We start from the raw sequence: 27,288 nt of genomic DNA, 5'->3' as shown, positions 1-27,288 counted from the left end.
TGGATTCTTATAACTGGTATTTCTATTTATTGGTATTTTTGAGAAATTCAACAATTTGTATTGATCTTTGATTAAAGAGTTGTTTGATAAAATGCTTACATATTTCCAGATTGAAGAAGGATCTCTTTTTAAATGTGTTATGAATTTCTAGTTTTATTGTATTACCATTTATATCTTTCAAACATATTGAAATATTTTTTCTTAATTTTTATGAAAGTTCCACGTGCACTTGAAGTTGTGTTCTTTAGGCAGGTCACCAAATATTGGTTTTACTCTTTCCACATGCGGACCAATTATGTTTACCCATTTACCCAAGGAAAATGACCCAAATTCTATCTAGTCATAGGTCAGAAGTCCAAGATCTCCATATGTTATGCTATTGTTTTTCTACCAAGTCTAGTGTGGCTCTACTTGGTTCAAAAATCTATAAAGCAGAAAATTTTTCTGCTTGGTCTCCATATAACCAATATAAAGTGGCGGGACAGAGACAAGGTAACTGTAATAAGCACTCCGATTCAGAAAGAGGAAGGATGGAAAGGGCAGTCATTTGTCTATGGTCCTTAAATCCTGTCAGGCAGACATTGTTAGGGAGTCCTACATTGGTGTCAGAAATGTTCTTTGCTTAGACCCTGATTCTGTTTTCTGGCAGCATACTTTTCCCATTGTTCTTTATGGCCCTTGGCTCTGCCCTGTGTATCATCTTTTCTTTTCCAATATTCTCTTTGACCACACCTGCAATGAATGTTGTAGAATATGCCCTTCTATGGGTTGTTTTGCTTTTTCAGTTCACCTTTTGTTCCCAGAAGTTTGGGGGCCAAAAGTTATTTTAAGTATTGAACAGTTAAAGGATTTTTAAATGCACACCCCTGGCTTACTTGGAAGTACAATTCTTTAAAGCTTAGGAAGTTTCTTACATGTTTGAATCCAGTTAGTTCCAGCTGCTGGTAACCTCATTCTCAATTCTTTCTAGACAAAGTGCTCAGACTTGCTATATTTCTTTACTTTTTATCCTTATAATACCTTGACTGTCACTTTGATACTATTGTAGTTACAGAAATCAGAGACCCTGGGAATTTTTTTTTGACTCTCTCCTTAAGTATATGCTTGCTCCAATGCAACTTAACTCACTGGGAGGGTCTAACAATAGGATGAACTTTGCTGCCAGGCAAAGCTTTAATGGAATTTTGTCTTGAAAAAGTCTTTTTCAGTTTTCTCTCTTTTTGAGATCTCTCTGTTTGAGATCTAAAAGTTGTTGGCCCTTTTAACATTTCAAGGCTCAAAATTTCTGGAATCTCTCATTTCCTTCTATCTTCTTGTAAACTAGACAATTTCCTGAATTTATCTCTCTCTCTTTTTAAAATACTTTGGCAAAACCAATTATCAGTAGCTATTTGCATGTAGAACTAACAACTGTCTTCCAGTCTCTTTCTGGATCTCACTAGGTACCTGGTTTGACTCTTAACCTACTGAGGCTATCAAATGTTTGACCTCTCCAGCCTCTGATACCAGCTTCCTATTGTCTTTGCCTGGTCTTTAGCCAGTGCCATGTATTTTAGATTTTTGCTATAATAACACCTACCCCACTTCTGGTACTTATTTTTGTGTTAGAATAGGCTAGGCTTAATCTGTGTTAACAAACAGCTCCAAAAATCTCAGTGGCCTAACACATAAAGATTTGCTTCCTGCTCACACAGAGTCTGCTTTAGGTTTTTGGTGGAGGGTAGGCACTCCTCCACGTAGATGCTCTGGGACTCAGGTTGACTGAGGCTCCACCATCTAGAAAGTCATCAATTGCTCTGGCAGGGGAAAAAAAGAGTTGAGAATTACATAAGAGCTTTCACTGTCTTAGCCCAGAAATGACATATATCATTTCTGCTCATTTTTATTTTATTGGCCAGAGCTAGTCACATGGCTTCACTAAATGCAAGGGAGCTGGGAATTTAACCTCTTATATTCCCAGTAAAAAGGAGAAATTGTATTGGCAAGCATAATATCTATCACATATGGAAGACTTCCTTGTAAAACTCCCCTCCTAGGTTAGCTGCAGGGCTAGACTTCAGTCCCTTTAGCCCCTGAAGCCATTGCCCCTGTGCAACATTAGCAAATATCCCAAGGGCATCAGCAGAGTTGGTGTTTTAAAGTTCTATTTACCCCTTTGGTTACAGGCTTTCATCCAAAAATTGGCCTGGAAATTCCCCACTGGATTTTCAGCTCTTAAATACTTATAATGTGTCAAAATGTAAATATATATATATTCTAGCATTTTCCATTGTTTTCAGTGAAAGAGTTTATCTGCATAACTATGGGAATGTAGTTTGGCTGGTGCTCTGAGAGCTCCTGCTTCTGGGCAATCTCACTACTGAGATTTCTTCCTATATCCTCTTTCTTGTCTCTGCTTCTTCCACTTGTCTTCAGCTGGATTTTGGCTGCTTAAAGTAACCCTTGCACATGATGTAATCTAGGGATTATACAATAACTTCGCTAAAAATTAGTTTTCTTTTAATTTTGCCATTTCCTTTGCTGCTTTTGAATGATTTCTAGGAAGAAATGGAAAAAGTGCTCATTTGTGTAGCTATGTTCATAATGGAAGACTGTTTTAACCATAGATACTATTTATGAAGAAAGGCTTTTTCATTTGTTTCTAGTGTGAATGAAATGAATTGCTTTGAAACTACATAACCTTGTATTATCTACTCAGTATGCATTGCCCATGGATTCATGGAAATGTGCATTAAAATGGTCCTTAAGCTCACATAATATAATCATTTGATGTTATTCTAGAGTAATTAATTCAAATTATCTAAGCTGGTAATATTAAGACTATAGGGATAGGAGTTTATGCAGGTAATCAGGCATTTGTTTCTTGTTTTGCAGGGGCCAAATTGGTCTCCATCCATTCATGCCAATATACTGTCAAGGTGTTCTTTGGAGAACAGTAATTACTGTTATATAATACACTTTAAAAACTCGGTCTCTTTTTAGTCCTACTGTTCCACCACCCAGAGTGTCTATGCCCAGCCAATGTAAGCTGTTTCTGGAGCGGAGATCAAAGGAACCATAAGAAGTTTCCTAGGATCTTAAGATAATTGAGATCCAGTAATCAAAACATAGCGTAACAGAATGTCCCAATCCTGATTTGACCAGGACAATCCTGGTTTCACCCCTCCCAGTGTACCTAGTACCTAATTCCCCTCTCACAGTGTCCCAGGTGGGATAATCAATTATAGTGTCACTCCATTTAATACATGTTCCTCCAGCTGTTTTCAAAGTCATGTGTTTGGCAGTTAATCATACTGACAACATTTATTTAACGTTTCAACTGTTAAGATAGACAGGCTCCCATGCTGTATTCCTCTTGTTTACTCCCAATATTCTCCATAGGGCTTCCTGTTTTTGAAGAGTTTCTTATGAAAAAAAATTCATAATAATGATGGGTCTTATTTACATGCCGTTCAATATATGTTGAGTGAAGAAAATAACTTCACTGACCTGTCTCGGTCGAATATTTTTCTTTTGAGTGCAGTTTAGGTTTCAAATTGTGTGGTTTCATAGTTGTAGATGCACAGATTGCATACAGCGTGAGACACATTGAAAAACAGTGTCCCTCTTCATAAGTCTGAAATGTCACCATTTCTCCCAAGGACGTAAGATTTTCTTTATGACTCTTGCAAATACACCCGAAAGTCTTCATTTGTCAGTTTGATAAATGTGCCGCCAAATAGCACTATCTTGGCATATAAATCATTTGCCTGTGAAATTTTTAAAGAGGATTGTCAAATATTTCTTTGTAGTCTTTGATTCTATTGGTTTTAATGCTTCTAATGTGTCAGGAAATATAGCTGACTCTCTGGGGTAATTTTCTCTTAAAGTCCTAGATAGCAGACGATTATAAAACCTAATGGAAAAGGTATCTTTCTCTTCTCATTTGGCTTAGATTTACATCAGAAAATAACAATAGCTGACACAGTAGTTTTGAACTACATTAATAATTCTAAAATTTAATATATTCTGTCATCTGGAGTCTTAATTAAACATAATTTTTTTTTTTTTTTTTTGGTGGTACGCGTGCTTCTGACTGTTGTGGCCTCTCCTGTTGCCGAGCACAGGCTCCGGACGCACAGGCTCAGCCACCATGGCTCACGGGCCCAGCCGCTCTGCGGCATGTGGGATCTTCCCAGACCGGGACACAAACCCGTGTCCCCTGCATCGGCAGGCAGACTCTCAACCGCTGCGCCACCAGGGAAGCCCAACTAAACATAATTTTAACATCTTTGAAATTCACAAAGAAAATGTGTCTCTTGTCAAGTAACCAGAAACCAGAATTCAGCTCGATTTTCATTGTTCACATATCAGATATTGCTCGGATCCACACCCCCTTTGCAATCAGTGTCATGCATATGTATGCTGAGAGTTTTCCCATTCAGCAAGCAGATTTATAATTCCTCTAGAGAAAAGTTTTTCTTGCAAAGAACTAGCATCTCTATATGCATAATCACTCCTTTTTTATGTGTGCTTTTGTAGAGTACACTGGGATGCTCTTTATTTTTATGGACACATTTGAAAGCCATTGCTTTCAGCATTTATATTAAGGTGACAGTAACAAAACGTAAGAAATTCAATCAATCAATCATTTAAGATTTAATGAGCATTTACAACGTGTTAGTCTTTGTTAGGCACTGAGATCACAAAGATGAGTAAAAGGTGATCCCTGTGTCTAAACATTCTTAGTCTAATGAAAAGGAAGATTCATTAATGGACAATTATTTTAAAATGTGAAAGGTGGAGAAGTGATAAAGATAATGGTTTCTTTGCAAATCCCCACTTTGCTTCCCCCACTTAGTCATGGGACCACAGAAACTGTAGAGAGTAGCTTGGTCTCCTCTTCTGCAAGGATAATCCTGTGGTCTAACCCCACCTGTCCTCCTCTGGGAACTGGACCACGATGGCTTGGGGCAGCCTGAGGGGAGCTGCAGATCCCTATCTGAGTATGCTCTGGAGTTGTTTGTTTAGTCCTGCAACTCACTTAAGGATTTATATGTGTTCAGTCAAGGGGAACTTACAGATTTGATTTGATGTGAAATCATCCAACTCTTATGGTAGGAAACTCAAGCTCCCAAAGGACCCCAGATACAGATTCAGAAAGTGCTTTTCACAAGGCTTTACGTGGGACTATGTTAGGCTGGAGGAGACAGGAAATTCAGGATCTAGAGTGTTCAGGTGATTGTAGGATGGGTGGTGGGGAGTTGTCTAGAATGGGACCTGCCCATGCTATCTTTGCCCTACTAGATTCTATTGACCTTAATCCTCTCTGAATCAGTCCAAGTGGCATTTTTGACAGCAGGGTCCTGGTTCCAAGCTCCTTTTTATACAATTGACAGGTCTGATCCTGTCCTGTCAGCCTTTGCCCCATTTGTAATTCTATTCATATTCATACTATTTCTCCCACAGTAAAGTAGAGAAAGCAAATTTCCTTTCTTGTAATTAAGGATGTCTTACGTAAAGATTTCTCGTATAAAGAAATAGCCACAGCATTTAGCTTTGGGCTTGATAGAGCAAAGTCCTCAGCAGAAGCAAGGCTGATTGTCAAGGAAGATTCTGGCCCTGCTGGTAGGAGGCCCTGGAGGCTCTCCTCCCAGCAAGAATGTCAGCCTGTGTCTACACACCTGACATCAAAAACACAGCTCTCCCTTCAGTTAGTAGCACAGAATACCTATATTCAAGCTGCTTTAGCCTTGAACTGACTGCTGCTGTCAAATTCATATCTGGGGAAAATTAATATCTGCAGATCCAGTCTGTAGACTAGACCAGTGCTGGTCAATAATGACCTTTTTTACTAATCCAAAGTGATGTACAAACTGTAAAGACAGCGTAGCAATGTAGCAAGGTTTTCATATAGCTAAATTTATTCAGCTTAAAAGACGCTAAGATTGTTTTTACTTATCTTTGGTGTTAAAAGTCTCCTTATTAAAGGTGATAGATGGTTATTTTATTTTATTTTATTTTATTTTTTATTTTATTTTTTTTTTTTGCGGTACGCGGGCCTCACACTGTTGTGGCCTCTCCCGTTGTGGAGCACAGGCTCCGGACGCGCAGGCCCAGCGGCCATGGCTCACGGGCCCAGCCGCTCCGCGGCACGTGGGATCCTCCCAGACCGGGGCACGAACCCGTGTCCCCTGCATCGGCAGGCGGACTCTCAACCACTGCGCCACCAGGGAAGCCCGGTTATTTTATTTTTAATGTTCCTGTCAAGACAAAATGTTGGCAATTTTAGGTTGGTTTTACAAATTTGAGTGTAAAGTTTTGCTACTCCGTGAAATGCTAAGGTTTGGGGACCACTGATCTAAGAATCTGGTACACAGTCATTCTCTAGAGCTTTCTCAACCTTGGTACTTTTGACATTTTGGATCAGATATTTCTTTGTTGTGGTGGGCTGTCCTGTGCACTGTAGGATGTTCAGCAGCATTGCTGGCCTCCACCCACTAGATGCCAGCAACAACCCACCCCACCCAGATGCAACAACTAAAAATGTCTCCAGACACTGGCAAACTCTCAGGGTGGATTGTAATGGTATATAGGTGGGATCTGTTATCAATAAGTTTGAAAGTTACTGTTCTAGAGACATTGTAAATTTTATATCATTATATTCATTATTTTCCCGTAAAGAATTTTTATTGCAGTAAATAAATAAATGCAGGTAGCAAGGCAAACAAGGCTATATAAAGTGTATGTGTATATATATATATAAAAAATAACACCTAGATTATTTTTATGTGTGTGTATATATATATATATATATATATATGTTTTACAAAGATGCTATAAAACTTAATTGGTATTGACAAAGTATTTAAGAATACCCAACAAAGCATATTTTAGATAGATACAATATTATTACATATAATAATATTTGCATTTTTATGTCACTTTTCACTTGAGACTCTCAATCAATTGATTTGTCCTCAGTGTATGATTCTCAGTTCATCTCGGGGAAACTGAGGCACAAGCCAATGTTCAACTGACATAATAAAGTCAGGGAATAATTAGGCCTCCCGTTTCCTTTATAATATGCGAATCATTTTTACTGTTATTATATGTAGCAAATATATATTTAGGATATAGTAAATATATATTTTATATTTTAACATTTTTTATATATTTTATAATTTTTTAAACATGTATGTTTATTTTTGCTAGGCTGGCAGCCTCTGTGAAGTAGGGACAGGTCTTCAGCTGTGTATCTCTCAGAGCCTGCAGGCTGTGGGCACATCATTTGTGGGCAGCTAGCAGGCATTAGTGAATGCCAACTGCATTAGCTCAGTCCTCCAAAGTTTCATTATAGATTCATGTTTTAATGCTGGGCTTTTGGCTGTTATCTGAGATTGCGGTAAGAAAAGGAACATAACTGAATTTTTTGTAATAATCTAGTTATAATACAACTTAAAATACATGATGGTATAATCAGGCTGCATTCTGACTTTCATGGACACTAATTATCTTTGCCTCCAATTCCTCCAATAAAAAAAAGTTTAAAATGATAGTTTATGACTGCTTTGGTATAAAGATGGATATAATTCAAACTGGATTATATTCTTTTTTTTCTGATTTAAAAATGATTAAAACACTCTCCTGGGCCCCTAAAAGTATCACAAGCCCTGGGCACTGTGCCTACAGTGCCTAAAAAAGAGGTGGGGGAGTAGCATGGACATATATACACTACCAAATGTAAAATAGATAGCTAGTGGGAAGCAGCCGCATAGCACAGGGAGATCAGCTTGGTGCTTTGTGACCACCTAGAGGGGTGGGATAGGGAGGGTGGGAGGGAGACTCAAGAGAGAGGAGATATGGAGATATATGTATATGTACAAATGATTCACTTTGTTATACAGCAGAAACTAACACACCACTGTAAAGCAATTATACTCCAATAAAGATGTTTAAAAAAAAAAAAAAAAAGAGGTGGGCCCTGGAAATAATACATTGAAATGTTAACTGGTGCTTTGCCCCTTCATTCCTATGCTCCTAGGGAGGTGTTCTGGTTTTATTACCTCAGGGAAGAATGACCCAGCAGGCAGCAAAAGAGCCAAATTCTTGGCTTTGGAGTTCAAAAGCTTAGGTTTTAGGATTACACCATAGATTTGGAAGAACAAATGAAGAGCTGGGCTGCCCTCTCCCACAGTAGATGAAGAGTTCATGGACTGAAGATGGAGGAGGCCAGAGAAGTTGAGAGCATGTGGATTTGTCTGGTATTTAAGAATACCCAACAAAGCATATTTTAGATAGACACAATAATATTACACATATGTCTTATTTTAGAATTTATTCCGACAATAGCTACTTCGGTTGTGGGCCACTTCACCTCCTTTCTCCTTTCCTATCCCCAAATCCCTCCTTTATTATTATCCAACCACCCTTTCAGTCAAGACGTTCAGAATACTTTTTTACTCTTTCTTCTACATGTTTTAAGAACTGTTTTTCCTTTAGACCCTCTTTCGGAACAGGAAGCACTGTTATAAATCCATATGAGTAAATATTTTGCTCTCGTTTTGAAAAAAAATTGTAATTAAAATTCATGGTAGAAAAATTTCTAAAGTGGTAAGTTGCCTTTCTAATATACTACATGTGTTATTTTAGAATTTATTTCAGTAACTAATCTACATTATTAAATAAGATTCACTTCATTGAAGTCACTGAATAATTACTGTGTTGGATAAGTATTGTTTTCGTGATACTATTAGTTTTATCACATGTGCTAAATTGTTTTTAGGAAGTAGCCTCAGCATTACTTGAAAAGAGATGGGAAATACATGTCCCAAATCCAGTAAATTTATTATTAGAACAAGGTCACAAATATAGTAAATTTTCACTGCATAATTTTTACAATGTTCAAGTGCAATACCTGATAAATAAGCTTTATCCCTTAACAGATTCTCATTTTTTTCTTAAGGCACCGTGACAGAGAAACTTATCCCAAAGATTATGATATAGAGGGTCCTGAAGAAGTTAAAAAACTGTGTAATTCAACATATTGGCGACTTGGAACCAACGAACCCCCAGTAAGTAGTAGCTACTAATTTCTTTAAGTCCGGAATATTCCTCCTAGTAAAACATGAAAAAGTAGAGGGAGGAGCACTTTGTCAGTGCTCCTCATAGCTGTGTTAGTAACTTAGGCAGGTGACCTAGCCACTGTGTGCTTCAGTGACCTTACCTGTAAAATGGGTGCACTTCATAAGGTTATTGGAAAATTAAGTAAAATAAAGCAAAAAAGTGCTTAACTCAATGCCTGGCACATAGAAAGTACTCAAGAAGTTATTATTATTGCTATGATGCTGTTGCTGCAGCTGCAACATCTTGCTAGATGTCTCCTCTAACCTTCACCATCACCCTGTGAAGTAGGTATTATTATCTCTATTTTACAACTGGGGAGAATCTCCTAGAGGTTAAGTGATTTACTCAAAGTCACCCAGCCAGGGAGTGGAAGAGTGAGAATCTGAACCCATCTCTTTGGGTTTCAGGTCTTTTGTACTTGTCTTAAGGGGATGGAATTGTGAGTAATTTAAACATGCTGTTATTATTCTCATAACATTTGTACAGCTAAGTTACAAAAGGAGTATCCATTGCATAGATACTTCCTATTTGAATTGCTGTGGGTTACTCCTTGGCTATTTAGGTGTCTGCTCAATCAGTGTGCAGGAACTCAACTCCCTAAAGAGTCCCAAATTGTGTCCTACAATGTCAAGAGTTTTGGGACTAGTTGAAGATTCAATTCAACCTTATAGGATGGCCTGGGGGCCTGAAGAGCTGATAATTTGACAAGGATGGATGTGAATGTGTTGAGAAGACTGTGTTTGTATATCATATTCTGCCCCCAAAAGGCTGGGCTACTTTGAAAAAGGGTAAGCCTAGGAAGATCCATAATTCTACTTTGGGAATGGTTCTAGAAAATTCTGTGTTCTCCAGGGTGATGGGAATGAATTAGCTTAGCAGAGCCCATGCTGTTTCCTCCCTTCCTGTTATAGTTTACCATAGACAGAGAACAATAAGGATAGCCTGAAAAATGGGAATATATTATAAAAATACGGCTGCCTGGATGTGGAACGAGGACACTTACAGGAGCCAAGGTGGCTCTAAAGCAAGGCATTCTCTCTGTCTCTCTCTCTCTTCTCTCTATCTGACACACACACAGTCTCTCTTGGCATCTCTGTTTCTCTCTGCTCTGTTCTCCTCTTGTCCCACAGCTTAAATCTCAGGGGCATTCTGATGGTTTCCTCAGTTTCAACCCTGCCCTGTTGCCTTTGCACCAGGCTGCCTAATTGGTCATTAGCCAGCACATTGATGGAGCTCTAGAGGCCAATGCCCAACTCAGAAAATAACCACTCTGCCCTGCTCTCCCAAACCCAGCTTACCCTTGCTTTCTTGAGCATGGTGAGGACAAGAACAAGTTGGGCAAGGCAGGCATTGCCTGGCATGCACTTAGCATCTTTGACTCTTAAAGACATTTATTTTTGATAAGTGAAAATCTTCTTGGTCTCTGGATTGTGGGAGGAAGTGAGATGAAGTGAAATATGAGGTGTAGGAACCTCAAATATTCATTCCTTATATTCCATGCATTGTAGCAGTTAAGCCTTAGTTTAATAGAGGATGTACAAATAATATTTACCTTCTTTATGACTTTCGTTCATAGTCATTGAAACCTTGTCGTTCCTCTACCAGGTTTACAGTGTGTATTAGATAGGAATGTTACTGAACCAAACTTGGGTCTGCTTCCCAACATTCAGCAAAGCCAAAATTCAGTTTGAAAATAGAGACAGGATTTTGAAAATGGTGTGCTGTAAGTCTCATCTGCAAACCCCCTTGGGTTCCTCGTGAAGTTATAGATAAGAGGCTCTGGTGATCTGTCTGAAGCAGCAGAGCAGAAAGAGAGGAACTAGCTACATATACATGAGTGGTGGGGCAAGGATAAGTGAGTATTCAGGCCCAAATGTGGCTTTGGGGGATCAGATATGGGCCATGTAAAAGAGAAAGATGACAGGGAGCCATTTTAGAGCCGGCCCAAGAGCACCTCATGTAGGGATGGAAGAGGGATCGACTGTATTCCTATGGGCTAAGACAGGACATTTAAGTGCAGAAATTGGCATCCTGCATCACAGAACATACCATTGAATGTTCCCAGAAAGGCTCTCAGCTTCTATTAGAACACCCTAAGAAAGTCAGCTTTGAACATCCTTCAGTGCCAGACAGGGTCAGACACAGACACGTCCAGAGGAAACCAAAACAAGATTACATGTCCACTTTTCCTGCATTTGCTTCTGTCCTTCCTCATGTCCCCTCACCCTCATCTTAAACGCTCAAGGAGCCAGAATGAGTTGGTGTATAAGGAAGAAGTCCAAGGGGGACAATTGGGAAGAAGCCAACTGAAGCAGACCAGACTAAAACATGCCCAAGGTGGAGGAATGAGAATCTTTCATTTTAAATGAAGTTTTGGCTAGTACATGGGACTGGGCATTTTACTTACCTCAAAAAGGCTCTTCTTGAGACAGAAGTAGCAAGAAGGTTTTTATCAATATATTATCTGAGAGTGACCAGAAAAGTCCTGGAGCCTGTCCTATATTTCATCAAAGAGCATAAAAAAGAATAAGTCCCTCCAAGTAACTATGAATGGGCAGCGATGGAAGAAGAATAAATTTGTTTTCTAATTGTACCTACTTACAAGTCCCACTTGTTCAATGAGCCAGTTGCCCATTTGTGTGTAAAATAGAAGTCTGTTCACATCTCTCTATCCCTTTCCTTTACTTTAGTTTCCTTCATGACACTTCAATGACTGGACATACTTAAGACTTTTTAGTTGTTAATTGTCTTTCTCCCCCTACTAGAATACAAGCTTCATGAGAGAAGGGACTTTGATCTCTTTTGTTCTCTGCTGTATCTCCCGTTCCCAGAATGGTGTCTGACACATAGTTGGTGCTCAATAAATATTTGTGGAAGGAAGAAGGGAAAGAAGACTGTATTTAACAAACATGTATTGAGGTCCTGTTATTTTGTTCAGTGCTGGGATAAGAAATGTATGCCAAGTTACCATGCTGGGTGCTGGGGTAAGAAACATAATTCAAAGCAAGGTCGCTGTACATCAGGAATTCACAAGCTTATGTGGTTAATGGGTACCTACAACCACAGTGGCAGTGTGCATGATGGATGATATGATACGGAGAAATAAGGATGCTGTGAGGGGCACTTGAACTGAAATGGATTGATGGGAGGGTCAAGGATGACTTCCTAGGGAATTCCCTGGTGGTCCAGTGGTTAGGACTCTGTGCTTTCACTGCCGAGGACCTGGGTTCACTCCCTGGTTGAGGAACTAAGATCCCACAAGCTGAGCGGTGGTACAGCCAAAAAAAGAAAAAGATGGTTTCCTAGTGGAGGTGACCACCGTGAAGCTCCTGAGGTGAATGCTTAAAGGAACCATCTGTTGGTGGAATCTGGAAACATACTACCTAATTTTCAGTAGTGGCATAATCGAATTCCTACTCCAGTGGCCTCTCTGGCTTCAGGAGGCTGAGTGGGGCCGTGGATTCACAGCAGAGCAGTAATTTAATTCAAGCCACTGGAGTTTCTCTGATTGTCTTATTAGTCCAAGTGATTATGGGAAATAGTGTTTTAAATTCCAATATTTTGTTTCGGTATTTTATTTGGACTTTATTGAGGTACTACTTAGCTATAACAGAGTGAGGCCCATGCAAAATAAATGATCAAGAGTACTTCTATCATTGTTTCTTCATTTGTAAAGTTCCTCCCCCAAGGACCCTCACGGCACTACCAAAGGCCCTGTCACAATGACTTACGTAAGACCACTTCTGAGGAAGTGCTGCATGTTGAATCCCATAAACTCAGAAGGACTAAATACAGGGCAGATTTGATGCTGTGTCATAGAAGGTGAGAAATTTTAGATATAAAGGAACAAAGAGGAACTTGAGAAATTTCATTAAACAGATTTTTCTTATACAGCTAATGGATCAATGCCAAGGCATTTTTGGAACTAACAGGACAACACTGATGAGCAAATTAGGCTAGTATTAGTTTTAACAGCATCACAGTCACTTTGGACTTAAAAATGACAAATAAATGAAAAAAGTGTGCTAAAAGTGTACAAATGTGTGCTAACATTCATTTTATGAATAGATGAATACCTAAGTAGGTCTCAAATATGAGCTGTTCTAGTGGATGAAAATACAACATTTAAAAATTAGTGACCGTAGCAGGACAGGAATATAGACACAGACATAGAAAATGGACATGAGGACACGGGGAGGGGGAAGGGTAAGCTGGGACGAAGTGAGAGAGTGGCATTGACATATATACACTATCAAATGTAAAATAGATAGCTAGTGGGAAGCAGCCCAATAGCACAGGGAGATCAGCTCGGTGCTTTGTGACCACCTAGAGGGGTGGGAGGGAGGGAGACGCAAGAGGGAAGAGATATGGGAACATATGTATATGTATAACTGATTCACTTTGTTATAAAGCAGCAACTAACACACCATTGTAAAGCAATTATACTCCAACAGAGATGTTAAAAAATAAAAAAGGAAAAATAGATAGCTAGTGGGAAGCAGCCACATAGCACAGGGAGATCAGCTCGGTGCTTTGTGACCACCTAGAAGGGTGGGATATGGAGGGTGGGAGGGAGACACAAGAGGGAGGGAATATGGTGATATATGTATATGTATAGCTGATTCACTTTGTTATAAAGCAGAAACTAACACACCACTGTAAGGCAATTATACTCCAATAAAGATGTTAAAAAATAATAAGAAAAATTTAAAAAAATAAAAATTAGTGACCCTAAAAGGGATATAATTATAATGGATCTGAGAAATTCAATTATCATTTACTTAATTGGTTCAGGTATGTTTTTCTTTGATTAGCATAGTAGAATAGTATTTTGAGCACTGCAATCTTACAGATGCTTCTAGCATTCAGATCTAAGTACCTGAAAGAGACATATGGATCAAATTGTTGTAAATGGAGTAATTTTAAATGTCAGTGCAGGAGAACCACTTACACCAGGGAAAAGGAAGATATTTAGGGAGAGTGGGCTGTTGAGTCAGGGCTCCCTCTTGCTTCCTATCTCCATAATCTCTGAGTTTGGAGTTGATGCCACAGGTTCCAGCATTCTCTCCTGGATCTACTTTGGATTGTCTATTCCAATATCAGCACAATTGCATCTGCCTTTCCTGTTTTGGGAATTCTGTATAAATTTTGGCCAACTTGAGTGTACTTTCCTTATGCTGCAACTATGGGCTTATTAATTCTATCAAGTATCTTCTTTGTCATTTCTAGGGATTTGGAACGTGAATGAAATGAGACATCTGCCATTTTGATCCCATTACCCTCCTTTGCAACTCTTTTTCTATATCAATAATCATGCCCTAATTTAACTTTTAGAGAAACTAGATTTTAATATTTCATGTATATCAATTTGCTTAAGCAGGTATAACTGTTAGGTTGAACAAATGGCACTCAAAAGGTGCAATCACACACACACACACACATAGACACAGACACATTCTTTGCCTCCGTTGTCTATTCACCCTACTTTGTGGAATTAGTTCTTTCTCTACCCCTGGATAAGATCTTGTGCAACTTCCGTAATTTTTATGGTCACTCTCAGATAATTAAAAGTCTTTTGGTCACATTTCAATAATTAAAATATCTCATCAAAATGATGAATTTTATTTAAGGTTAAAGATTTTCTTCTCCTCCAGCTAGAGTCTGCTCCAGGCCAGGGAAGTCTGCAGAGGAATGTCTGTGTAGAAGGAGGGTTAGCTGATTTTCTATTTCTTTGTTTAGTCTGCTCCGTCCTTCCCTCAGACAACTAGACAAATAAAAGGCCCTCTTGTGATTATTCTACTAATATTAATTACTTAACTGAGACTGCTTCTGTGACAAGCAGTGGTTTTGTTATCTGAAAGTGACCAGAAGAAAATATGGCACTTGCCCATAATTTATCTCTTCTAGGTGCAGGGAAAGAGCCGTCCCATAAAGGCTAACTTGAACCGGCAGTAAAGAAAAATAATGAAATTATTTTTTGCACCCCGTAAGTCTCAGTTGTTCAAAATAATGATGGGAAGAGGGACTCTCTGCTTCTCTTGGATCCTTTAAATAATCTGTATGTGGTACTACTGTGTTCACTTAGACATGAAAGTAGAGCCACGAAAACAGAAAACAGGACAAAACTACTGCTGAGAAATAAGAATAGCCTTTTGGATGATTTTTAAAGGTAAAGACTTTTAAAAAAGTATCTGTATTACTTTTTGATGATGACTTTTTTGGCAGTGGTAGGGGGAGTGCTGTTTAACAGGATAAAATAAAACTCTTCCTCAATTATGACTGAAGATCTAAGATAAAAGATGCTAACATCTCCATTTCATAATGAGAGGATGCAGAGCATTTGGGCGGTAACTGGTTTTGAAACTCTTGATCTCTCATCCATGTTGAAGGTTAAAAAAAAAAAGGAAAAAAGAAAGAAAATGTTGAAATTGAAGAGACCTGGATGAGAGTATTTGGAATTTGGGGGAGTCATTTGGAGGGGTGTACATGCTGGGTCCCATCCCTCTTGTCCGCACTGGTGGGGGGGAGGTGGAAGCATGTCCTGCTCATTAAGCTATAGTGTGGGGCCTGAACATTATCAGACAGGCAATTTGATAAATGTTCCCCTGAAGTCAGGGGACTAGGTGGATTGGGATCTGACTTGTTCCTGAAGCAGCCTGTGTCATCAGAGGGGAGACTTGACTTGAGAATTACCTGCACTTCTGTCAGTATGGGTCAGAGGAGCATGCTTTCAGGGAACCCTATAGGGAAGCCAAAAAAGAAATGTCAATTGGGCATCATTTGAAATGAATCTTGCCAAGAGAGATTCTGCCAGGGGGTAAGTCATCCTCAGCACAAAGAGGCTGGTTACACTCAAATGTGGAAATTGAGGGGAAGCCCTAAGTGACTTGCTCTTTTCCTGTACCTGTTACCCAGGTTATATGTTTACTGGGTTTTCTTTTTGTTTTAAATAAATTTATTTATTTTTGGCTGCGTTGGTTCTTCATTGCTGCACGCGGGTTTTCTCTAGTTGCGTTGAGCGGGGGGCTACTCTTCGTTGTGCTGCATGGGCTTCTCATTGTAGTGTCTTCTCTTGTTGTGGAGCACGAGCTCTAGGTGCACGGGCTTCGGTAGTTGTGGTGCACGGGCTTAGTTGCTCCGTGGCATGTGGGATCTTCCCAGACCAGGGCTCGAACCCATGTACCCTGCATTGGCAGGCAGATTCCTAACCACTGTGTCACCAGGGAAGTCCCTGGGTTTTCTTAAGTGTAGCACATATAGGAAGAGTTCATCTTGGAAGATTAGAAATTGGAACTTAAAAAAACTGATACTCAGGAAAATGGGGAAAAGAATGATATCATGAAGTGCACATCCTGTACACACATTAGATATCTTTTATATTACCATTTGACTCAAACTAGATTTTATTATGCAAATTAAATGGAAATTTTAGTGATTAGCCTGTGAGTTGGTGCTGTGTTAATTTAGCTATCTCACATATCAAATTGCCAATCTCCAGTTTGTGATATATATATAAAGCCCCAAAGACTTTTAAACATATGGAAGTGCTTTTATAAATTATCCACCCTATGTCAGGTTATGAACATTTCTAGACCAAAGTGATTTTTTACATTAAGATGGTGTAGGATTAGGTTTGCCTATGTGCAACAGAAACCAAAAATCAACAGTGGCTCTGCACATAAGGTTTTATTATTTTATGTAAAAAGTCTAGAGGATAGCAGGCCAGGACTGGTATGAAATTTCCATAAATTGTCAGAGACCTACTGCTTCTAGCTTCTTGCTCTGCCATCCCTTGTGTAGGGCCCAATATGGCTGCTGAAAACCTGTCATCATGTCCACATTCCATACAGCAAGAAGAGAAACAGAAGCAGGACCTTTCCTGGAGGTTGTATATATTTATTCCATTTATGCCTTGCTGTCCAGAACCAGTCACTGGTCATATCTGTGTATAAGGGAGACTAGAAAATGTAGTCTGAAACTTCACGGGCCCAGCTAAAATTTGGGTGTTCTATTATTGATGAAGATGGGAAGTCTAATATTGGGGGATAACATTTACCTCTGATACAGGAAACACAGAGGTTAAGAGTGGGCTCTGGTCTTGTTTATGGTTTCCTTTGCTGTGCAAAAGCTTTGAAGTTTCACTAGGTCCCAGTTGTTTATTTTTGTTTTTATCTCCATTTCTCTAGGAGGTGGGTCAGAAAGGATCTTGCTGTGATTATGTCATAGAGTGTTCTGCCTATGTTTTCCTCTAAGAGTTTGATAGTGTCTGGCCTTACATTTAGGTCTTTAATCCATTTTGATTTTATTTTTGTGTATGGTGTTAGGGAGTGTTCTAATTTCATACTTTTACATGTACCTGTCCAGTTTTCACAGCACCATTTATTGAAGAGGCTGTCTTTTCTCCACTGTATATTCTTGCCTCCTTTATCAAAGATAAGGTGACCATATGTGCATGGGTTTATCTCTGGGCTTTCTATCCCGTTCCATTGATCTATATTTCTGTTTTTGTGCCAGTACCATACTGTCTTGATTACTGTAGCTTTGCAGTATGGTCTGAAGTCAGGGAGCCTGATTCCTTCAGCTCCATTTTTTGTTCTCAAGATTGCTTTGGCTATTCAGGGTCTTTTGTGTCTCCATACAATTTGGAATCTAAGGAAAAAAAAAAAGTTCATGAAGAACCTAGGGGTAAGATGGGAATAAAGACACAGACCTACTAGAGCATGGACTTGAGGATATGGGGAGCAGGAAGGGTAAGCTGGGTTGAAGTGAGAGAGTGGCATGGACATATATACACTACCAATCATAAAATAGATAGCTAGTGGGAAGCAACCACATAGCACAGTGAGATCAGCTCGGTGGTTTGTGACTGCCTGGAGGGGTGGGATGTGGAGGGTGGGAGGGAGGGAGACACAAGAGGGAAGAGATATGGGAATATATGTGTATGTATAACTGATTCACTTTGTTATAAAGCAGAAACTAACACACCATTGTAAAGCAATTATACTCAAAAAAGATGTTAAAAAAAAAAAAAAGAGTGGGCTCTGGAGTCAGATGGCTTCTTACTGATTCTTGGCTCCACCACTTACTAGGTTGTAACTTTGGTCAAGAGTTTACAGTTTTCCATGTCTTTATTTCCTTGGGTGTAAAGTGGGGATAGAGTTTTCATGAGCATTTAATGTGAAGACATTTAGAATGGTGTCTGGCCATGTGCTCTTGTTATTACCATTATCCCCATGATTTATTACAACTCAACTAAGCTACAGCCAGGATAGCCTCTGGGTTTTATTTAACACTCTAGCTCTAGAACTTAGTAGGATGCCTGGCACTTCACAGATATGGATGGATGAATGAATGAAAGAGTCAGACTACATGTTTTGAATTGTGGAACTTCTACTTTTCTCTCTGGTTTAGCTGGGCATTACTTTATCCCTTTCAGCCTCAGTTTTCCCTTCTTTAAAATGAAGATAAACTATGCCAAAGGTCCTTCCTTTCTCCCTCCAGATCCACTCTCCACCCTTCTCAACCCTGCTCTGTGCCAAGCAGGCTGACCTTTATGGATTGCATCAGTGAGCTTTTTTGCCCTCTGGCCTCCTGTGAATTGCCAGGAATTGGCCTTTGGAAGGCACTGACAGTTGATCAGCAGTGGGAGGAGAGTTGGCTTGGACATTTATTCCTGTGATTTCCTCCCTGCAGGGCCATGGTTTGGCAGTGACTGTATGCTATGGATTGAATATTTGTATCCTTCCCAAATTCAAATGTTAAAATTCTAACTCCTAGTGTGATAGACTTAGGAGATGGGGCATTTGGGAGGTGATTAATTCATGAGGGTGGAGTCCTCATGAATGAGATTAATGCCCTTATAAAAGAGACACCAGAGAGCTCCTTCCCCACTTCTGCCATTGTGAGGACACTGTGAAAAGATGGCTGTCTATCAGCTAGGAAGTAGGCACTCAACAGTCACTGCTAGTGCCTTGATCTTGGCTTTCCCAGCCTTCAGAACTGTGAGAAATAAATTTCTGTTGTTCATAAGCCACTTAGTCTGTGATATTTGTAACATAGCCAGAACAGACTAAAACACTGTGTCTGTTCTGAAAGCCACAAGTATCAAGTGACCCTCTCTTTACAGCTGTAGATCATTCTGGGTTCCATAACTGCCCTACCCTATGCCTCCCCAATATTGCTGTCTTCAGGGTGCTTCATCATTGTTTGTTTATTTTCTGAATTCTGGCCACATTTTTATAAATAGATTCTTTATTAAACTCTATTCATTCCCCATTTGATTTTTCTTTTCCTTCTGCCATGATGATTGACATACAACACTCAGGGTTGCTTTAAGTATTTAGGGGAATAACATATATAAAGTGCTTAATATGGTGTCTGATACAGAATAAGCAGTCAATAAACTTAAGAACCACTAGTGCTATTATCTATTTCCTTTTCATACTCATTATTTCAGTTTGGCAATTTCTTTGTTTCATATAATTTTCAATGGTATTGATTGATTTACTGAAATATTTTACTGTCAAAAATGATGAGATTCACAGAAAGAGAGACAAAATGAAAAGGCAGAGGACTATGTACCAGATGAAGGAACAACATAAAACCCCAGAAAATCAACTAAATGAACTGGAGATAGGCAACCTTCCAGCAAAAGAATTCAGAATAATGATAGTGAAGATGATCCAGGACCTCAGAAAAAGAATGGAGGCAAAGATCGAGAAGATGCAAGAAATGTTTAACAAAGACCTAGAAGAATTAAAGAACAAACAAACAGAGATGAAAAATAAATAACTGAAATGAAAAATACACTAGAAACAATCAATAGCAGAATAACTGAGGCAGAAGAACGGATAAGTGACCTGGAAGACAGAATGATGGAAATCACTGCCAAGGAACAGAATAAAGAAAAAAGAATGAAAAGAAATGAGGACAGCCTAAGAGACCTCTGGGACAACATTAAACACACCAACATTCACATTAAAGGGGTCCCAAAAGGAGAAGAGAGAAAGGACCCGAGAAAATATTTGAAGAGATTATAGATTATAGTTGAAAACTTCCCTAACATGGGAAAGGAAATAGCCACCCAGTCCAGCAATTGCAGAGAGTCCCAAGCAGGATAAACCCAAGGAGAAACATGCCAAGACACATAGTAATCAAACTGACAAAAATTAAAGACAAAGAAAAATTATTAAAAGCAACAAGGGAAAAATGAAAAATAATATACAAGGGAACTTGCATAAGGTTTACAGCTGATTTCTCAGCAGAAACCCTATAGGCCAGAAGGGAGTGGCACGATATATTTAAAGTGATGGAAGGGAAGAACCTATAACCAAGATTACTCTACCCAGCAAGGATCTCATTCAGATTCAATGGAGAAATCAAAAGCTTTACAGACAGGCAAAAGCTAAGAGAATTCAACACCACCAAACCAGCTCTACAGCAAATGCTAAAGGAACTTCTTTAAGTGGGAAACAAAAGAGAAAAAGAGGACCTACAAAAACAAACCCAAAACAATTAAAATGGTAATAGGAACATACATATTGATAATTACCTTAAAAGTGAATGGATTAAATGCTCCAACCAGAAGACACAGGTTGGCTGAAACAAGACCCTTATATATGCTGTCTATAGGAGACCCACTTCAGACAGAGGGACACATACAGACTGAGTGTGAGTGGATGGAAAAGATATTCCATGCAAATGGAAATCAAAAGAAAGCTGGAGTAGCAATACTCATATCAGATGAAACAGACTTTAAAATAAAGAATGTTACAAGAGACAAGGAAGGACACTACATAATGATCAAGGGATCAATCCAAGAAGAAGATGTAACAATTATAAATATATATACACCCAACATAGGAGCACCTCAATACATAAGGCAAATGCTAACAGCTATAAAAGAGGAAATCGACAGTAACACAATAATAGTGGGGGACTTTAACACCTCAGTTACACTAATGGACAGATCATCCAGACAGAAAATAAGGAAACAGAAGCTTTAAATGACACAATAAACCAGATAGATTTAATTGATATTTATAGGACATTCCATCCAAAAACAGCAGATTACAGTTTCTTCTCAAGTGCACATGGAACATTCTCCAAGATTGTTCACATTTTGGGTCACAAATCAAGCCTCAGTAAATATAAGAAAATTGAAATCATATCAAGCATCTTTTCTGACCATAACACTATGAGATTAGAAATCAATTACAGGGAAATAAAACATAAAAAACACAAACACATGGAGGCTAAACAGTACATTACTAAACAACCAAGAGATCACTGAAGAAATCAAAGAGGAAATCAAAAAATAACTAGAGACAAATGACAATGAAAACATGATGATCCAAAGCCTATGGGATGCAGCAAAAGCAGTTCTAAGAGGGAAGTTTATAGCAATACAATCTTACCTCAAGATATAAGAAAAATCTCAAATAAACAATCTAACCTTACACCTAAAGGAAATAGAGAAAGAAGAACGAACAAAACCCAACGTTAGTAGAAGGAAAGAAATCATAAGGATCGGAGCAGAAATAAATACAGTAGCAAAGATCAATAAAACTAAAAGCTGGTTCCTTGAGAAGATAAACGAAATTGATAAACCTTTAGCCAGACTCATCAAGAAAAAGGGGGAGAGGACTCAAGTCAATAAAATTAGAAATGTAAAAGGGGAAGTTACAATGGACATCACAAAAATACAAAGCATTGTAAGGGACTATTACAAGCAACTCTATGGCAATAACTGGACAACCTGGAAGAAATGGAAAAATTCTTAGAAATGTATAACCTTCCAAGACTGAACCAGGAAGAAATAGAAAATATGAACAGACCAATCACAAGTAATGAAATTGAAACTGTGATTAATAATCTTCCAAGAAACAAAAGTCCAGGACAAGATGGCTTCACAGGTGAATTCTATCAAATATTTAGAGAAGAACTAACACCCATCCTTCTCAATCTATTCCAAAAAGTTGCAGAGGAAGGAACAGTCCCAAATTCATTCTAGAAGGCTACCATCACCCTGATACCCAAACCAGACAAAGATACTACAAAAAGAGAAAATTACAGACCAATATCACTGCTGAGTATAGATGCAAAAATCCTCAACAAAATACTAGCAAACAGAATCCAGCAACACATTAAAAGGATCATACACCATGATCAAGTGGGATTTATCCCAGGGATGCAAGGATTCTTCAAAATACGCAGATCAATCAATGTGATAAACCATATTAACAAATTGAAGAATAAAAACCATATGATCATCTCAATAGATGCAGAAAAAGCTTCTGACAAAATTCAACACCCATTTATGACAAAAACTCTCCAGAAAATAGGCATAGAGGGAACCTACCTCAACACAATAAAGGCCATATATGACAAAACCACAGCTAATATCATTCTCAATGGTGAAAAACTGAAATAATTTCCTCTAAGATCAGGAACAAGACAAGGATGTCCACTCTCGCCACTCTTATTCAACATAGTTTTGTAAGTCCTAGCCATGGCAATCAGAGAAGAAAAAGAAATAAAGGGAATACAAATTGGAAAAGAAGAAGTAAAACTGTCACTGTTTGCAGATGACATGATACTATATGTAGAAAATCCTAAAGATGCCAACAGAAAACTACTAGAGCTAATCAATGAATTAGGTAAAGTTGCAGGATACAAAATTAATGCACAGAAATCTCTTGTGTTCCTATACACTAACAAAAAACCAGAAAGAGAAATTAAGGAAACAATCCCATTCACCATTGCAGCAAAAAGAATATAATACCTAGGAATAAAGCTACCTATGGAGGTAAAATACCTGTACTCAGAAAAGTATAAGACACAGATGAAAAAATCAAAGATGACACAATCAGATGGAGAAATATACCATGTTTTTGGATTGGAAGAATCAATATTGTAAAAATGACTATACTACCCAAAGCAATCTACAGATTCAATGCAATCCCTATCAAATTACCAATGGCATTTTTTACAGAAGTAGAACAAAAAATCTTAAAATTTGTATGGAGACACAAAAGGCCCTGAAGAGCCAACGCAGTCTTGAGGGAAAACAACGGAGCTGGAGGAATCAGGCTCCCTGACTTCAGGCTATACTACAAAGCTACAGTAATCAAGACAATATGGTACTGGCACAAAAACAGAAATATAGATCAATGGAACAGCATAGAAAGCCCAGAGATAAACCCACGCACCTATGGTCAACTGATCTATGGCAAAGGAGGCAAGGATACACAATGGAGAAAAGACAATCTCTTCAATAAGTGGTGCTGGGAAAACTGGACAGCTACATGTAAATGAATGAAATTAGAACACTCCCTAACACCATACACAAAAATAAACTCAGAATGGATTAAAGACCTGAATGTTAGACCAGACACCATAAAACTCTTAGAGGAAAACATGCAACACTCTTTGACATAAAACATAGCAAGATCTTTTTTGACCCACCTCCTAGAGTAATGGAAATAAAAACAAAAAGAAACAAGTGGGACCTAATGAAACTTCAAAACTGTTGCACAGCAAAGGAAACTATAAATAAGATGAAAAGACAACCCTCAGAATGGGAGAAAATATTTGCAAATGAATCAATGAACAAAGAATTAATCTCCAAAATATATAAACAGCTCATGCAGCCCAATATTTAGAAAACAAAAATCCAATCCAAAAATTGGCCTAAGGCCTAAATAGACATTTCTCCAAAGAAGACATACAGATGGCCAAGAGGCACATGGAAAGATGCTCAGCGTCACTAATTATTAGAGAAATGCAAATCAAAACTACAATGAGGTATCACCTCACACCAGTTAGAATGGGCATTATAAGAAAACCTACAAACAACAAATGCTGGAGAGGTTGTGGAGAAAAGGCAACCCTCTTGCACTGTTCATGGGAATGTAAATTGATACAGCCACTATGGAGAACAGTATTGAGGTTCTTTAAAAAACTAAAAATAGAATTACCATATGACCCAGCAATCCCACTACTGGGCATATACCCAGAAAAAACCATAGTTCAAAAAGACACATGCTCCCCAATGTTCATTGCAGCACTAGTTACAATAGCCAGATCATGGAAGCAAACTAAATGCCCATCGACAGATGAATGGATAAAGAAGATTTGGTACATATATACAATGGAATATTACTCAGCCATAAAAGGAACAAAATTGGGTCATTTGTAGAGACATGGATGGACCTAGAGATTGTCATACAGAGTGAAGTAAATCAGAAAGAGAAAAACAAATATTGTATATTTACACATATATGTGGAATCTAGAAAAATGGTACAGGTGAACCGGTTTGCAAGGCAGAAATAGAGACACAGATGTAGAGAACAAACGGATGGACACCAAGGAGGGAAAGTGGGGGTGGTGGTGGTGGCGGTGGGATGAATTGGGAGATTGGGATTGACATATATACTCTAATATGTATAAAATAGATGACTAGTAAGAACCTGCTGTATAAAAGTAAATAAATCAATAAAATTTAAAAAAATGATGAGAGTATATCTAAGGTTAATTTTGGGGTCAACCTTATACCTTAAAACAAAATGATACCTAGTAATTTTTTCCCTAAAAGATAATGTCTTATTTTTCGTTAAAGTATAAAATATGAAGCCCAATACAGTGTCCCCTGCCATTGGCTTGTGAACTTGGGAATCTGTGAGGAAGAGTAGTTGAGCTAAGAGTACAGGCGTCAGAGCTAGGAAATTAGGCTTGGAGGCTGGTGATTTAGAAGGTTGAGGTCTTCGGGGGCAGTGTCATAGAAGCCTAGGAGGAGACCAGGGAGCCAGGATCAGAGACTACAGTTAAAATTGCTTTGTGTAGGATGGGTTCTTAGTTTTACAGAGCCTTTTTATACTTAACAAAAATGGACCAAAGGAATTTGACTCTAGCTATGATACTCTTGCAGCTGAAGTCTCCAAATTTCTAAACAGTAGTTTCTCTTTTCTGAACAAGTCTAGTGGAATTAATGCGATCTTGGGCTTCATTGGGTGTCTTAGGGAAGCTAGTCTTCAGATTTGGAGAAAGTAGTTGGTTTCTCGGTGGTGGTGAGTTCTGAATCTCTGCTGTGAACCTCCACATTTGTGATCTTCTAGAGTTTTGTATGGGAAGAATATTGAATCCTCAGCATCCATTTTTTTCTGAGATCCTCTAGATATTACCATGATGCTTCTGCAATTGACTTTAGTACACCCTGTAATTATCAGGTTTTTCTCGTAGTGATAATTGCTTGATAATTCATTGAATTATCCTCTGTGATAGAGAATGGATAATGATGATGGTATCTGAAGTTCTATGTGATTTACAAAGTGATTGGTACATTTTCTTACTTAGAGAAGTTAAAATATACTAATCTTGAGAAGGAAATAGAAAGCAAATAAGCATTGGAATGTAGTTGAATGCGGTACTTTCCATTTCATGGAAACACCAACTTGCTTTTTATTTTCCAACAAAACATAGTAAAGAATTGCCACTTTCACATATTTATGATGTAATCGTTGACTGCTTTGGGACATTTCTTATTTTTTAATGTTAATGGAGTCAACAATTAAAATCAGAATGTACTTCAGAAATATATTTTAGTAACTGAGCATTTGTGGCAATTCATTTATTTTCCTTGTATGTGGCTTTTATTTTTCCAGATTTGGATATCAGAAACACATGAGAAAATGGCACAAGTTTGTTTAAACACAGAATTGGCTGAAATAAAGAGCAAGGCTTTATTGAATGAGGAAACGATGAGCTCTGGAATTATTGAAAGGTATGCTTCATACTGTCCTTTGCTTAGAACAGGCACATTCAGGAAAGGGTTTATATAAGTAGTGAAGAGGTATAGTGGCCCCAGGTACATATTACAGGACCACATCAAGCACAATCAACACATCTCAAGCTTCCATGCTTTCTGTTCATGCTGTTCCCTCTGTTTGGAATTTCTTTCCCTTGTTTGTTTGCCAATCAGCACTACGCATTCTAGGTCCCTCTAAAATGTAATTTCCCGTTTACACAATGTTTTCTGGTCCTGGTTCTGACGACTTAGGTTTGAACCCCATCTCCACAATTTACTTGTGAAAATTATGCGGTATCTATAATCCTCAGTTCATAAAATGGGAATTATGAAAGTATCTACTTTATAGGGTTGTTTTAAGTTTAGATGAAAAGTATGAAATGTGCATAAAAATACTGCCTGACATGCAGTAAGAATTAGGTAAGCTGTCATTAATCAGAATTAATTGCTCTCATATTCTTGCTCTCTGAGCATTTTATGTTCTACATAGCAGTTGGACTTACATTCAAGTTATTTATATGAAAGTGTTTCCTCTGAGATTGTTCCTTGAGGGTAGGAACTGTTTCTTAGTCACGTCTGTAGTCCTGCAGCCTGGCATAGCGCCTTTCCATGGAAATGTGTGACATAGACTTCATCTTGTATTGTAGTTATTGGACAAAATGCTGAAATTTCTTTCCATTTACTTGCTGGGACATTTTATTTTGCAAAGTGCATTAAAGTTGCAAACATGGAAGTCCTTTAAAAAAATTATAATAAAAATTCAGCTCCCAAATTAGTTTTATATAGCTCTGAAAGTTTATAAATATCAACTTGACATGTTTTCTAAAAATTGTTATCTTGTTTCCAGGGACACTGGATTGCCTGCCACAGGTTTTGGAGCTCTCTTTCCTAGACACCCATCAGATTGGTATGAAATGTTCAAAATGTTTGTAGTCCCTAAACTGCTGCAGATTGCACAAAATGTTTCTTAATGGTTCAGGAGGTTTGTTTGCAGGGGTGAAGGAGTGAGGGGTGAACCAAGGTCAACAAAGTGCCCTTTATGTGCCATCTTACAGACTTCTTTCCTTTTTTAAAAAAAATTGTGTTTATTTTTTTCTTACTTATTAATACCAACAAACCTGTTAGAAGAAAAATAGATTATCATTTAAAAACAATTATAAACAGTGATATGTGTGTGTGTTTGTGTGTGTGTGTGTACAAAAAAATCAGCATTAGACTTCTTTCCTTTAACAAAAGTTTTTTCCCATCAATATGCAAGCAATAATAATAATAATATAGTAGTCAATACTCATTATTTGTAGATTCTATATTTACAAATTCTCTTACTTGCTAAAATTTATTTGTAACCCCCAAATCAATACTAAGGGTGCTGTTGCAG

At 38.2% G+C, this 27,288-nt stretch overlaps 1 protein-coding gene across 5 annotated transcripts in view; it reads left to right on the top strand.

The window, feature by feature from the left end:
* CFAP95 (cilia and flagella associated protein 95) overlaps positions 1-27,288 on the top strand; it is a gene marked incomplete at its 5' end in the record, with an annotated part of 123,632 nt that overhangs the window by 51,333 nt on the left and 45,011 nt on the right. For all 5 annotated transcript variants that reach the window (XM_082843127.1, XM_082843128.1, XM_082843125.1 and 2 more), the window contains 3 exons: positions 8,945-9,053; positions 25,768-25,886; positions 26,758-26,817. In XM_082843127.1, the coding sequence (XP_082699253.1) occupies positions 8,945-9,053; positions 25,768-25,886; positions 26,758-26,817 (288 nt within the window). The remainder of the gene's footprint in view (positions 1-8,944; positions 9,054-25,767; positions 25,887-26,757; positions 26,818-27,288) is intronic.

Source organism: Leucopleurus acutus (genome assembly GCF_964270905.1).
Source record: "Leucopleurus acutus genome assembly, chromosome: 7".
In the NCBI taxonomy this organism is placed as follows: Eukaryota; Metazoa; Chordata; class Mammalia; order Artiodactyla; family Delphinidae; genus Leucopleurus; species Leucopleurus acutus.
The sequence above is the reverse complement of the archived record's forward strand: the minus strand, read 5'-3'. Positions and strand labels throughout refer to the sequence as shown.